Consider the following 14,995-nt stretch of genomic DNA (forward strand, 5'->3'; position numbering starts at 1 on the left):
GAAGTTGTGTAGCTTCTGTTTGTCATGGAAATCAAACTAGATCCAAAACTATATATTTTATGGAGTTTATAGAAATAATTTATCTTTCATAATTATTTAAAATCATTTCAACAAATTTATAATATGATTTATTAAAATAACTTCTATTTTTTTTAATCATTTTCAATTAAACTTGCATAATAATTTTTATGTGATAAATTATATTAAATAATTACTTAATTGAATTATTTATCTGAATACACCTAAAGAACCAGTCTGATTTTAGGCATGCCAGAAAGAATGCCAATAATTTAGCACTCAACGCATCTCCTTTTTCCTAAGTTTGTTTGTACTTATGAGTCTGATTGGTGCATGGCTGGAATATGCCTCTTCTGTTGTGTATATAATTTGACTAAGCTGGACATTTTCTCAGCTGCGTTTTGGTTCAAATTCGATCAATTGCGTGAGGATCTAAATATTTGCAAAAGATAAGAATCATGATCAGGAAAAGTGAATTTGCCCTTAAAATATATACAAATAAAGATATATTTGAATTAGGAATATAAATAAAAAATTAAAATTAAACACATCTTGTTCACATGTTATAGAGAGAAATTAACGTTAAAAAACTTAGTATGTGCGTGTGAATAATATAGACGATTTATGCATGAGCCATTGATCAATATTCCAGATAACATGCATGACAAATACGAGTCAATTGCGTGAGGGTCAAAACATTTCTTGTACCCACATTTGTGTTGATTGATATGTTAACAACAATCGATATATTTTACTTGTGTCGATTGTTGTTTTTAACTTAAATAAGCGAACACATGCAGTTGATGAATCAGGCTTCTGATCACTTTAGCTGTTGTTAATGGATAGCTTTTATATATAACACGAAATATATTTTGGCAAAAATAAAAACTGACTATTTATATTATCCATATAATTTAGTACATGCCATATAGTTATACAAAATACTGACTATGATATCTCAATGTGTAAAAGTTGATTATTGCTCCAAAAAATTTAATTATTCTACTGATTTACTCACCTGAAAATGATGAATTTGGCATTGTTCGCCACTATTGTCTAAATAGTTCAGCAAATGCCATTCTACAAGAGGTTTACACAAACTTCTAAAGCTAAGAGATTTCAAAACCAGCTAGAATAATAGTGTTTGGTTCAAAAACGGCATAGTCAAAAGGCATAATTACTTGACAGTAAATCAACGGATTAAACAAGGAAACATTGTGCCACGCACAACTCACAAGAGCAAAAAGACTACGTGTTCATTCTTTTCTTCTGATTATACAAAATTAATTTTAAACCGTTGAGTGTAAAATGACAAATTTTGTAAAGGGCAAGAAGAATTGGTTTTAGTAGTAAAATAAATAGTTAATTTTTAATTATGTGGAGACTAAAACTTTGTTACATGTAAATAAAAATTAAATTCGAAGGGTATTTTACATTAGACCTTGTGTAACCTCATTTCGTGATACCAGTCAAACATATTCTAAGTATTAATTTGGCAGCAAAAAAAAAACAATGACAATTCACAGGCTTTGACCTTGGAATAAAGGTGTTCGGCTTGATACCAAACTTCCGCTCAGCTTGAGCTGATTTTTGAGTATCATCGGTCTTAATATACAAAATTTCATCCAACCGTTTATTAATTTGATAGATATGATATGATAAAAATAGGGTAATTTTTTTATTTTATTTTAAATTTAATGTATATTAAAATAATAATAAAAATATTATATTATCTTATATTATCTATTTATAATTCACACTCTCTTGTATAATAAAGTTTATACATTAAAAAAATATATAATAAATACGTAAAGTAGATTTATCATATTATCTTGGTTAAATAAATATTTTTGTTTTGTTTTATTTTTTCATGATTAACTGAGAAGGATCAAATTCATCCTTACATAAGCTTTTGAGGCATGAGAGTCTATAAACAATTATTGTCTTGATTCGCTATCCACTTCCTAATTATTTCAATAATTGAACAATTACGAGATTTTATTTTCATGATTTTGTCCCGTTGAAAAGGAGGATAGAAGCACATATTTCAAAACTTTACTTTGGAGAGGTGCATAGTCAAATTTGTGTTTCTAAAACAACGGCTAGTGCAAGCAAGATTCTAATTCAATTCAAGAGTTATTATTAGTGTTCTCAAACTGATATGACTAAACTACACTTCTACCCAAACCTGCCTTTTTCATGGTGGAGTAACTTTTTTAATTGTGGCTAAATTGCAATGATCGTGATCACAATTATCTCACAAGCCGCAGCAATCAAAATGCTGGAGAAAAAGACGGAGGGTTGCATAGTCAATTTTCTCATTCCAAAATAATGGCTATACAATACAATAGGTAAGTTATGTATTTCAACTATGCATAATAATTGTTATTCTTTAAAATGGATAAGGCCATATTTCTCACACCTCAAAAACACCCTTTTCTTTATCATGAAGTGAATGTGTGTTTAGCTTAAGTTGTTCTGAGAAAACAATCACTTATTAATTTCATAATTAAGTTGAACCAATTTTTTTTTCTTTCCAGTAATTTTTAATAGATTCATGAGTGACATTAAAATAACGTGCAAGTGCATGGATGATTTAATTAATGGTATTATTTTTCATGTGAAATATATATATATATATATATATATATATATATATATATGTGTGTGTGTGTGTATATAATAAGGTGCAGGGGCGGCTTATACTGGCAATGAAATTGAAGAACACTAAGAAGAAGAAAGACGGCCTGATGACGTGGCAATTCGATCTTATCCACAAGGAACCTAGACGCCCACGAGCAAAATTCCAATTGGAAGCCACGTGGCAGAAAATAATACAGCTTGGGTACTTTCGGTTCGGTTCGAATGGATTTTTTTTTTGTGAGGGCACTTTCTAGAACGAATCAGGGGTGGGACCCACGCTCCCTGAGGAAGCCACGTTTGAAAGGTGACACTTGTTTTAACACGTCATTATCCTACAAGCTATCGCCGACAACTTCACACTCTCGCACCTCACCAACCCCTTCATTTTGTCTTTTTCTTTTTCATGTTTTAAATTCAATTAAAAAAACAAACAAACCACTATGCTTGGAATAATGTCAAGGAAAAGTGACGAAAATACATGAATAGTAATAACAATTTTGAAACATTTTGTTGCTATTAAGAGTTTATCATCTTACTTTGGTAGACAATTATCTTGAAATTTTTATTTTTAGTGTATATTTCATTTTACTTATTTTATTAGATCTTTAAGATATATATTTTTTTGAATTATTATTTTATAAATTTTAAAATAGCCAATAAAATTCTATTTAGTGTACGTCAAATTAAAAGGATGTTATTTTCTTAAAGTATCCACTACATAAAATATTTTTTAAACAATAACTATACAAATTATTTGATAAATTTTGATGGGATTTTTTTTTTTTAAAGTATGCTGATAATTGACTTCACCAGACTAAAAAAACAAGTGTTTAAAACACTAGGCCATTGATCTTTCGCACAGAAGTCAAGAGAATCAATGCTTGAACGTTTAGGAAAATAACGAAACTTGTTAAGAAAATACGAAGGAATATTATTTTAAAATTGAATTCTGTCACTTTTTTTAATATTACGATAGAAAATAGGTTACAAACAAGTATAAGAACATACACGAACTATAGTGAATTTAAATATAATTATTTATAATTTGTTATTGGTAACACATTTTTATATAAGATTAATTGTATAGGATGTATGTATATAAAATTAGTAATTAAATTTAAAGTAAAATAAATATATCCAATATTTTCGTTTTAATATTGAAATATTTCATTGTTTCAGGCATTTGCGATTTTCTTTGGTATATTTTAATGTAAAATCCTTGTACGGATAGAAAATGACATACTAGGAGTTTACAGTTTATTCTGATTTGTCCTGTATTACGATTGGTAACAAGACAATGAATTTATCTTAAATAATTCTGTGACGCACAAGCTCATCGTTAAGTTAATATTTTTAGTCTATTTCAAAACACAAAAACATATATTTTAAGATTACAAGTCAATCAGAGAGATTTCACAAAAAAAAATAAAAAAAATTAGGTCAATATTAGACATGCAGTAGCAAAAATTCGAAAAAAAAAAAAACAGTTAATGTGGTTTACTTCAGCAAAGAAATTTTTCATGATTTTATTTATTTTCTTGCATACTATTTGTCATTACAAAAGTATGTCTGGTTTATAATTATTTTAGCAACATTAATATTTATTTCTAACACATTACTTAGTCTATCAGTTCTCTGTAAACTATTTTCCTTACAAAGACGATCATAAGACATTTAAAGGGGTATACACCATTGTTATGACTTATGAGATGAAAATTTAAACTTAAAAAATATAACTAACAAGTAGCAGAATAAAAAAAATCATTAAGTATAAACATTGAAATATATATAAAAAAATGATATATATATATATATATATATATATAATGATATTATTATCATCAATCAAAATATATAAAAGTGAAAAATAAAGCAAACTAGCCATAAAATCATTTGATAACAATAGTGATAAAAAAGAAAAAGTGAATAGGAATTAATGTAACGAAAAGAAGAAATATTATTTTAATTTATTTATATATTTTATTACCTTTTAATCTTTCTTTTTCACTAGTTATATTAAAATTGACATTTAAACAATAATTATTTACTTTAGTTTTTTAATTAATACTTTTTTAAATATATAATTTAAATTATTTTATTGAATGAAATAATATTTTTGATAAACAGATAAAAAAAATTACGTGTCAAATTATTGTTTGAAAGTATACACATAAAACTTTAGGTTCACCCAACTATTAATTAGCAACGAGAAGTGATTGTCTTAAAAGATGTTACTTAAAATATAAAAAATTCACATGATTTGAAATAGATCCATATCAATTTTGTTCAAATTAAAAAACTATGGTAAAAGTACATGATGATTGATTAATTATTAAATGATGACACTAGTCAAAACTAACTAGAACATGTATTTATTTTTTAATATATTTTCTAGTTATATCATGTTTTTCGACTAATGATTAGCTTTTTACATTTACATCGGATTATTTTTTATAACTTTTAATAAGTTATAATCCATAAAACATGTATTATAAGGTGTAGTTCAACATATTGTTACACTAAGTAATGAAAACTCTTCCTTGTTTTTTATGGGACAAGATGACAGTTGAAGAAATTGAAAGCATGTTAACGAACAATACATTTAAATTTTTTTCACTTTTTCTATACCAATAAAAAATACCAAGTCACTCTTAAATTAAAATAGTCAAATTTAACGAGTAAGAATATGACTCCCAAAACTAGGTGAAGCTTTATTTCAATGTTATCTGGAATAGATAATTGTAGATTCTACAGAGAAAAGGAGATTCTGCAGTTAAGTTTGATTTAACAAACAATAAACTAAAAAGGGGTGGTGTTAGATTCTCCTCGTCCAAAGTCTAATTAATTGGTGTCGGTTTGACTAAAAACATTTTATACAGAAAAAGATAAAGTCCCACTAAGACACATTATTTTCCTGTACAAACAAAATCGCAAGGTTTACTGTTGTCAGGATTTGGAATATCACTCGGTAAAAATAATAAAATGGACATTTCTAGTATTCACTTATCGCCAACACTTTTGTTTTGAACCCTATTTCAGAAATGGGTAAAGCCAACACGTAAGTGCGAGTAACGCGTGTTATCTCTGACGTGCATGTTCATTTCTCAAATATACTCCCAAAAACAAAAGGAACCCAATGCATAGGAATATGGAATCTTATTCCCTTGACTATACCCACGTAAAGTTCTGACAGTAACATCTTACAACCACCATTAACGGGACCAATAAATGTTAACTTATGGCCATTGTCGATAGGGAGCTTAGCTTAATCAACCTTAGAAGCCACGTTATATTTATTTATATACAAGGCAAAACTAAGAATGTGATTGATAGAGGGCAATGAGTAATGACTTCTTCTGTAATGCTGTTGTAACTTTTAATTTGAAAATAATCAAATATCTTACGTTGATTAAAATAAAAATTCATCAAATGCACGTAACAAGAAATATGTTATCGTTTATGTATAAATTAAATAAAAAGTTAAGATAAAATGTAAATTTTTTAAAATCAATTTTAAGTTTATGTCTAAACTCTGTTGAATTTCAAGTGATCGTCGCATATAATGAATATAAACTAAAAGATAAGGTTTGAAAATATTTAAGAGTGATGTTGCTTATGAAAAACTTATGAGAGAATTTTGTACATAATTGTATTCAAATTTAATCAAGATCACTCCCTGAAAATATCGTCTTCACATGTATAAATACTCCACTCAACGCAATAAAACTTTAACTTAATTACCCTATCTTTTCGAGTTAGTTGCTATACAACTAAACTAAAGTATTTGCGATGACAAGTTAAGGTTCCTAAACTTTAAGATGTGAACAAGAGTTGAGAATTAGAAAAAAATATATTTTTTAATAAATGTGTTTTATTTGATAAATATTTATATAAAATATTCTATTAAATTTTATTTAATTTACAAATAGTTTTTTAATTTAAAATAAATAGGTACCCTCTTCTCTCTCAAAAACCTTGACTTTTAAAATAATCTTTAAACTTTGTTTAGGTGAAAAATAATAAAGAGAAACAAAAATATAAATAATCATATTTTTGGTCCAAAAAATAATAACGACGAACTAGAAAAATTAAATTAAAAAATAAAAAAATTATTTCTTCTTATATTTCCTTCAATTTATATTGTAATTTGTTTCCTTCACATCATTTTTTTCTTTAAAACTACACAAGGGGTTACAGAATGTTTTTGGATCTAAATTCGAATAATTCATTTCATAGAATGCGTGTGAATTTAGACAAATACTTTAATTGAGTATTTATGTTAAAATCGTTTATTGTATAAAAATTTACATGATAAATTTAATTATAAAATCTATTAAAATCAATTATATGATTACATTAATAAATTCACACTGAATTTTATTAAAAATATTAAAATAATCTACTCATTGAACACAAAGACTAACTTCATAAATTAAAATGAATTTCATAAAAAAATATTCTAGATACTTTTGTCAAATACGATAGACAACAATTTAGAACGAGTAAACAATAATATAAAAAAGAAAAAAAAGATAAAAATTAATAAATTTATTTATTTCTATAAAATTATTTTTATTAATGAAACAATAACTTTACTTTACTTTAATTTATATATGTTAATTTATATGAAAAAATTTTCAACTTTAATTATTTATATTTAATTCTTTTAATATTTAAGTTGTGCAAATTAAGCTTCATTCCAAAATTTTATATAATAATTAATAAAAATATAATAGAGATGTAATACATTATTAATTAGTAAAAATTAATAAACTAAAAACAAAGTAATAAAATTATTTTTATTTAATTATTATATATATTAAGAATTTTATGTAAAATAATGATATATTAATTTGTTTAATTATTAGATAAAATATAGATTGTGATAAATCAAATACAAATACATGAAAAGGGAATTATTTTGTCCTATCTTGATGTAACTTTTAACAAAACTCAACATCATTTTTAATAATAATAAAAGAATAGTTTTAGTAATAATTTAAGGGATGCTTCATTGATATTAGTTGCCAAAATCTTAAGTTAATATATAATTAATAACAGTAAATATTTTGGAAAAACAGGTGAAAAGTGAGAGTTGTTTCCTAGTTTGCAGTGCAGAGATTGAGAAGGAAAGGAAGCAGAGAAAAACCAAAAAAAGCAAAAACGTGTTGGTATTGAAGACCCGCTGAGCTGGTCCCACCACAACAGATTTTCCCAAACCCCACCTAAAATTAAATTACCTTTTCATCATTTTTTAAAACTAAAACACTATTTTCATTGTCATTTTTTTTATAAAATTTGCGTTCCCTATATATTAATCGCGTTTTCTTAAACCTCCCACCAAACGCAGCAGCGAAATCTCCTAGAAAGCGAGTCTCTCTCTTCTCTCCCTTCTCTCTCTTCGTTTCACAGAGTCAGCGAAAACAAACAAACAAACAATTGGAACGCGAAACACAGCAACACCATCCACACCACACCTTTGAATTCAACTTAGAAAGCGACAACGACCATGTTTCAGGAGAGCAGCGCCACGCGGTGGCCGACTCAGCCACTTCACCCGACTCAGTGGACACGCTACCACGACAAGCTCTTCGAGCGAGCCCTCTTGATCGTGCCGGAGGACCAGCCCGACCGGTGGGAGAAGATCGCCGAGCAGGTTCCCGGTAAGTCGGCGGCGGAGGTCAGGGAACACTACGAGGCTTTGGTTCACGACGTCTTCGAGATCGACTCGGGCCGAGTCGAGGTGCCGAGTTACGTTGATGACTCGGCGGTGTCCAGTGGCGGCGTGTCTTCGTGGGACTCTTCAAATCAGATCTCATTTGGGTCCAAACCCAGGCATGGCGACAACGAAAGGAAGAAAGGAACGCCTTGGACTGAAGAAGAACACAGGTATGCCAACGATTTTGCTTCAATTCGATTCGCTCCCTTTTCTTTTGTGTGTATGTGTGTGTTTGGGGTTTTGATTTTGGGGTTTTTTTATATATCTTCAGCGAGCTGTATAGATGCTATAATTTTAAAAAAGAGGGGAAAAAATTCTAAGCAATTTTGTGTTTCTTTTTTATGCTGTTTTGACCTGAAATTTTTTTTCTGTTCCGATATTATTTATTTGTTTTTTCGAAATGTTTGAGGAATCAGTACCAAGAAAAATAAAATCATAGGAATTGTTTTGGCGGTTTTGTTTCTAAAATCTCGTTTCGTGTGAAGATTCTAACTTTCAGCTGCACTTAGGAATAACATAATTTCATTCTCTTTCGTTCGATAATTCTCTCGTTGAAGTTCGATTACCAGGGAAAAAGTGAATTAAAAAGAGGGGGGGGGGGGTGGAATATAAAATATATGCAATGCAATATTATTTTCTTGGTTGTCGTGCAAGCATGATGGTACAATTTGTGCCGTTGCTGAGTTTTTATCTCTGTGACAGGCTGTTCCTAATTGGGCTAAGTAAATTTGGCAAAGGAGATTGGAGAAGCATATCAAGAAATGTTGTTGTGACAAGAACACCGACTCAAGTAGCTAGTCATGCCCAAAAGTACTTCCTTCGCCAAAATTCAGTGAAGAAAGAGAGGAAAAGGTCAAGCATTCATGACATAACCACTGTGGATAGTAACTCCGTGCCTGTGCCCATTGATCAGAATTGGGTTCCTCCTCCGGGTGGTTCGGTGCAGCAGTCACGAGAGATGCAGCAGTATCCATCAAATAACTTGCATGACCAAATGGGTAGATTTGGTTACTCAAATTATGGCTTTGAAATGTAAAGAATGCTAAGAACCGCATGTTCTGTATATAGTGATGTACCTGTGATTCATCTGTTCTTTGTATAGTTTATGGTTTTGATAGCTGATAGAGTTATTAGGAGTAATGCTAATTGAATGTATTAGTGTAGGTTTTGTTTTATTTTGTTTGTGAATCACATATATGAACTAGTGAGGAGGGGTGGTAGTGAAAAACAAATAGGGAACTTTTAGAAATGAATTCAAATAGTAATGGAAATTCTTTGTCTGTGTCTAATCCAATTACTGTTTTGCATTTCGAATTTAAGTATTTTAAACCTTGCCAGTTGTTCGGTTGAGTGAAAGCATGATAATATACGCTATGCATTCAACCAGCAACTTGGGTATATAGGTTTCTTGATGTCAGGTTCCTTTATGGTAAAAGCCTGTAATCTTATTAAAGGAAGCAGCTTTACAGAACTTCTTAATGTTGTAAAATGCACCATCTTTCGAAAGCACCAATTGTTTTAACAATCTTGCGCCCACTAGATCATTTTAAATTTACAGAAAAACACATTTTTATAAATTATTACTAGGCTCTTTAACCTTTATTCTTTTTTCTTTGCTGAAGACAAAACCTCACGAGATCAGTTGCCCGTGAAATCCCATTTATAAATTATAGCTTAATTTCAGAAAATACTAAAATAATAGAAAGGGACTAAGCCAGATCCATTACCAAATGTCATGATTTGGTACCCAACAATTTAAGAGTATTTACGTTGAAAGTTTTAATCCTATCATCTGTAGTGCAGAATAAAATCATTTTCCGCACAACGATCAGTTCGAGAAATTACATCGCAGAGTAATGAAGCCCCTTAAAAATGGGCAAATACCAAATCAACTAATGAGGAGGAGTAATCACTTCCTGTAAATTGAAGATCCAGTCCATTAACTTATTGTACCCAATTCTCAAGCCCAATAGTAATAATAGGGGCCATGAATGCAGAGCAATACTCACAATGATATATAAAACCTTAATCTTCAATCCAAACTCAACCATCACTCTAAAATTCACCAACATCCAGCATCTCTGGGTTAATTATTTTTTTTAATCCACCCCACAGGAGGAAAATGCCAAAAAATGTCTGATAACTTTATTCCTAAACCAAGGATTGCATCAGTGCCTACACGTATTGTAACATCTCACTGTTGGTGAAGTTGGGCCTCTCAAAACAATCAGCTCTATTCTAATGAACAAAAGTACGAATTTGTATAATGACTGTTCTATTAATGTAATGCACTATTCTCCTTTTTCGTTTCCAGTTGTCTGAGGATTTACAGATGATGTGGAGCACACTTTGACCCATTGTCATTCTTCTTTTGTTCCTTTTTAGAAATATTATAAATTTTTATTTTATTTTTTTGTTCTAGACCACAGATATCCTTCACAAAACAGAATTATATTTTATTCTACCGTTACATATTTGTCCAAATCTAACAGATAAATTTTGCGTTGAAGAAAATCGGACTCTACGGTTGTATTGATAGTGGCAGCACAATGACACACAGGAAGAACCGCAGCAAATAATGGTCAGGGTGCCAAAACAGTGGTTGTTAATTTAAAATGAAAATAAAGAATTCATAAGAAAATAAAAAATAGATTATGACCTCATTTCTCTACTGATAAACAAACTATGCCTTTTTAAAAACATATCACAATAATAATGCAGAGGCCTATTTTCTAAACATCGCTTTCTTTCTCTATATTTTCATTTGTCTCGATGGAAACAAATTAAGGATCTCTTTTGATAAAATAGCTTGATTATATATTTATTAAATAAACTATTATTACATAAAAAATTATACCACAAATTTAATTATTAAAACTGTTAAAATAAGCTCAAAATAATTTATTTTAATAATCATTGCTCAAATTTATCCAAATAAGCTTTTATAGAAACATTCATGAGAGTCATAGCTTGCTTTCTTAAGTCTCCTCTTTTAAACGTGCCCTGAATATTTTTCGTTTCATATCTAGCCGGCGCCGCTGTCGGCATCTCAGGCACACTAATCCAAAAATGAACTTTGAGCTCATTCTATAGCCACAAAACCGGTGGGTATATTAGCCACTAGAGTGGACCACATAATCATACTCCATTCAAAATTGGTCGTTTTATCTTTAATCCTAATACTACAACCAAATTAAACAGTTATATCCATTCAGACCCTTTTATGCATTGATAAGTTACTTAAATAAAAAGAAGCTTCGATCTATTCAGTTGACCTACTCACTCCTAAACTGAATTCTACCATCACAGTGAAATTACAGTAACTATCCACACCGAAACCACTGACAAACCCATAAATGTGAAAAATTACTGGAAAGGATCACATCATAAGAAGCATACCAAGTTTGCTGGACACAATGACATGATTTCATCGGTCACTTGAAGAAACTACAAATAAACAAGAAACACAATCTATACAAAGACCAAAGTCCACTCAGAGTCAGTGTATTTTATTTGCCATTGCTTATTTCTCACAAACGACCTTGACGGCTGGCATGATGGATAGACTCAGCCCTTCTGAGCACCTTCAGGTTTCTACAGACAAGAAAAGAAGTGTTAAATCATGGTAAAAGGAATACACTAGTATACTTGATCTGCAGTAAAATTTCTATGACAACAATTTGCTACAAAACAAATGCATTACATAATTCTAAGCATTCCCATTTCACGGCCAGATTATAGAATCTATAAATGTGGACAAGACATAAACTTCATGAAAGATTTCAATTTACCCCAGGCTAGTTGTTATCTAAGTGCACATCATGGTAACAGGGTAACAACCCCACCTCCCAATGCTATGCACGTGTGGCACATGCTAGCACTCGTTGGGAAATGGCCCCCTGCCCCCTGGTTTCACAGCAAATTGAATTTAATATCCAAAAAACGTGCAAAAGCAAACAAATGTTCAAGAACAGAACAGTATCAGAAATCAGCATCTCAGAAGTAAAGAACTATAATGCAGTCTTTCAAGGTCATGTAAACCATTTCACTTTGTTGATAACAAAAACAAGGGGAATATTTTCACATGTAAGGGCTGGAAGCCTGGAACTCATTCCATATAATGACGAGCCTAGTTGAGTAGTAAAGAAAATTCTCAAATAATCTCAACTGCTTTTTGCAGAACAGAGATAGACACACTACCCAGCTACCCATCCCCACAAAAAAGATAACAATTAACAAAAATCTTGCCCCGTTTGAAACCAGAAAAGCAAAAGCAAGAACGAGATTACAATGATAATGCGCATCTCAAATCCTACTAAGTAATGTCTAAACAATGAAATCACCATATGACAATTATTAGGATTTCCATGTTGTTTTGTAAAACAGAAATATCTCATCCAGGACAAAAACTGCACAAAGCTAATAAATTGTCAAAAAGCCAATAACATCCATCCAAGAAGGAATCATATTCCTATGGCTCCATGGCAGAAAGTAACACATCCTCAGACCTCAAAATCAAAGGGGTCAATGGCAGATATCAGACACAGCAATGGCCCACAAATCTCGTTAATTGATTCAAACATCCTCGGAGAACATATAATATTCCTAAGCGATAGGAAAATGTTGAAAGAAAGAAGACAGGTCACATGAGGGTACCTTATCAGAGGTATCTTTGTCCTTCTCAGCCTTAGCCTTATCAGACTGTTGCTTCTGTTTCTCGAGCCTTTCCCTCTCCCATTTCTGCACAAAAAGAAAAAAATCAATAATTGAAATGGAAAGAGAAGAAAGTGGAAGAGTGGAAGCAAGAGGGTACCTGTATGTAGACGTTCTCTTTGGCCTGTTCCTCCTCGCTCAAAACACGACCTTTGTCGCTGAAGAAGCGCGAAAAAGCACCCCGAGTTGTTGAGTCCATCGAACGAGTCGCCGATCCTCGACTCACTACCGATCTCATAGCCATTGGTGACGGTGATAATTAGAATATGAAGGAAGGGAGAGTCAATGACCCTAGAACTTTCCCCTTGTATATATACACTCACTCCACGACCCGTTCTAAACCGGATAAATCTCATCATCACAGTAACCAAATATAATCATAAATCATTCTCACTGCTATTTTCATTTTTTTTCGCTTTTCACTGCTATTTTCTTTTAACGTTTGTTACTATTTTACCTTATAAAACATTTCAATTTTTGAAATCTCCTATATTCAAAATGTTTGCTCCATGTAATTTTAATTTTATTTAGATAAAATATTATTAATATTTTCTGCTATGAAAGTTGAAATTTTTATTTCAATATGAAGATAGCCTCGAAAAATATTTATTACAAGTTTAGTTTTGTTCCTTTTTTTTTATATTATTATTATTTCCTTCTATTCCGTGGGCGCTTATACAGTTCCAAGAATAAGGTTGCGTGAGAGTTTAGTTTGGATAATTATTATGATTAATAAATGTTTCAATTTTTTTAAGCAGCGGAAAATTTATTAAAAAATTTAAAAATTAAACATATTTCACATTTATTTTTATTTGATGTTTCTCTTTTGTATTTTTATAATTTTAAATAAATTTAATAAATAATAAAAATAAATTAAAGAATGTGTTTCTTTTAATTATAGCATTAAAAATATGACTAAAATAAGAATAGTGTCAAATAAACATACTAAAATTAGTATATATTTATTATTTAATGATATCGAAAGAGATATTTCCTTGTTTCCAATAATCTATTGTTATTATCAATTTATTTGAATATAACGAGTTTAAGGATCTGCATATACACCATGGCAAACCTGAATTTTCTTTTTGGGTCAAAATAATGACCATCTTTAAAGTTAGCCTGTTGCTGTAGGCTAAAGCGGGCCAAGTTTTTTTTTTTTTTTTTCCAGTAATTTCTCATAAAGCAATCATAAGCCATTTTTGTCTTCGCATTTTAAATGCTGAATCCATTTTCAATATTTTGTCGTTCAATAAAGGGCTTAAACAGTAATAAATTACGAGTTATATTATTCATAAAAATAATTTTTTTTGGATAAATCAGTTACACATGTGTACTTTACAACACTCATATTGTGTCTCACCTTTTGATTTTCTTTTTAAGTGTACAAAATGGCAGATTCTAATATCCTCCCTTCTTTTGTAAAAAGTAAAAAAAAAAATCTTTTACAAAAGTTATCATGTATTATGGACCGTTGATTTTAATCGAATGGTTAATAATGAATTACAGGATACCGATTATTCAAGTTAGATTTTTAAAAGGATATATTGGTAATTTCATACTTTTATTTTTTCTTCGTGTTTTATTCCTCTTCTTCTTATTGGTGTTGTTCATCTTGTTCTCTTCAGCGTTGTGTTAAAAATTATATTTACAGAACAACAGGTAGGTGTGGAGCGTTTACAATGTTAAAAACATGAAATTTTAAATATTAAGTATGTATAAAGTTAAGATAAAAAGAACATCAGGTTGTGGAGATTCAATATAAAAAGTAAGGGATAACTGTATTATTACAATGAAATTGGTTGTGCAGGTCAGAGACAATGAAAAAAACAATGAGTTTCTGAAAGGGATCGAGAGTTAAAAGATGAACAATGGTTTGTGTGGCCTTTACATTTGCATCGA

The 14,995-nt window shown here is 30.1% G+C and overlaps 2 protein-coding genes across 2 annotated transcripts; one reads left to right on the top strand and one right to left on the bottom strand.

Annotated features, from left to right (window-relative positions):
* Positions 1-8,000: 8,000 nt before the first annotated feature.
* On the top strand, positions 8,001-9,671 carry LOC113873191 (transcription factor DIVARICATA-like). The gene is made up of 2 exons (XM_027511217.1): positions 8,001-8,550; positions 9,083-9,671. The coding sequence occupies exons 1-2, from the start codon at positions 8,171-8,173 to the stop codon at positions 9,414-9,416; spliced, it is 714 nt and encodes a 237-aa protein (XP_027367018.1). The 5' UTR covers positions 8,001-8,170; the 3' UTR covers positions 9,417-9,671.
* Positions 9,672-11,640: 1,969 nt separating this feature from the next.
* Positions 11,641-13,359, bottom strand: LOC113873345 (uncharacterized protein At2g27730, mitochondrial). The gene is made up of 3 exons (XM_027511423.1): positions 13,194-13,359; positions 13,037-13,120; positions 11,641-11,974 (listed from the first exon to the last, which is right to left on the bottom strand). The coding sequence occupies exons 1-3, from the start codon at positions 13,335-13,337 to the stop codon at positions 11,948-11,950; spliced, it is 255 nt and encodes an 84-aa protein (XP_027367224.1). The 5' UTR covers positions 13,338-13,359; the 3' UTR covers positions 11,641-11,947.
* Positions 13,360-14,995: the final 1,636 nt, after the last annotated feature.

The sequence above is a fragment of the Abrus precatorius genome, unplaced genomic scaffold, assembly GCF_003935025.1.
Source record: "Abrus precatorius isolate BTA unplaced genomic scaffold, Abrus_2018 Scaffold7, whole genome shotgun sequence".
In the NCBI taxonomy this organism is placed as follows: Eukaryota; Viridiplantae; Streptophyta; class Magnoliopsida; order Fabales; family Fabaceae; genus Abrus; species Abrus precatorius.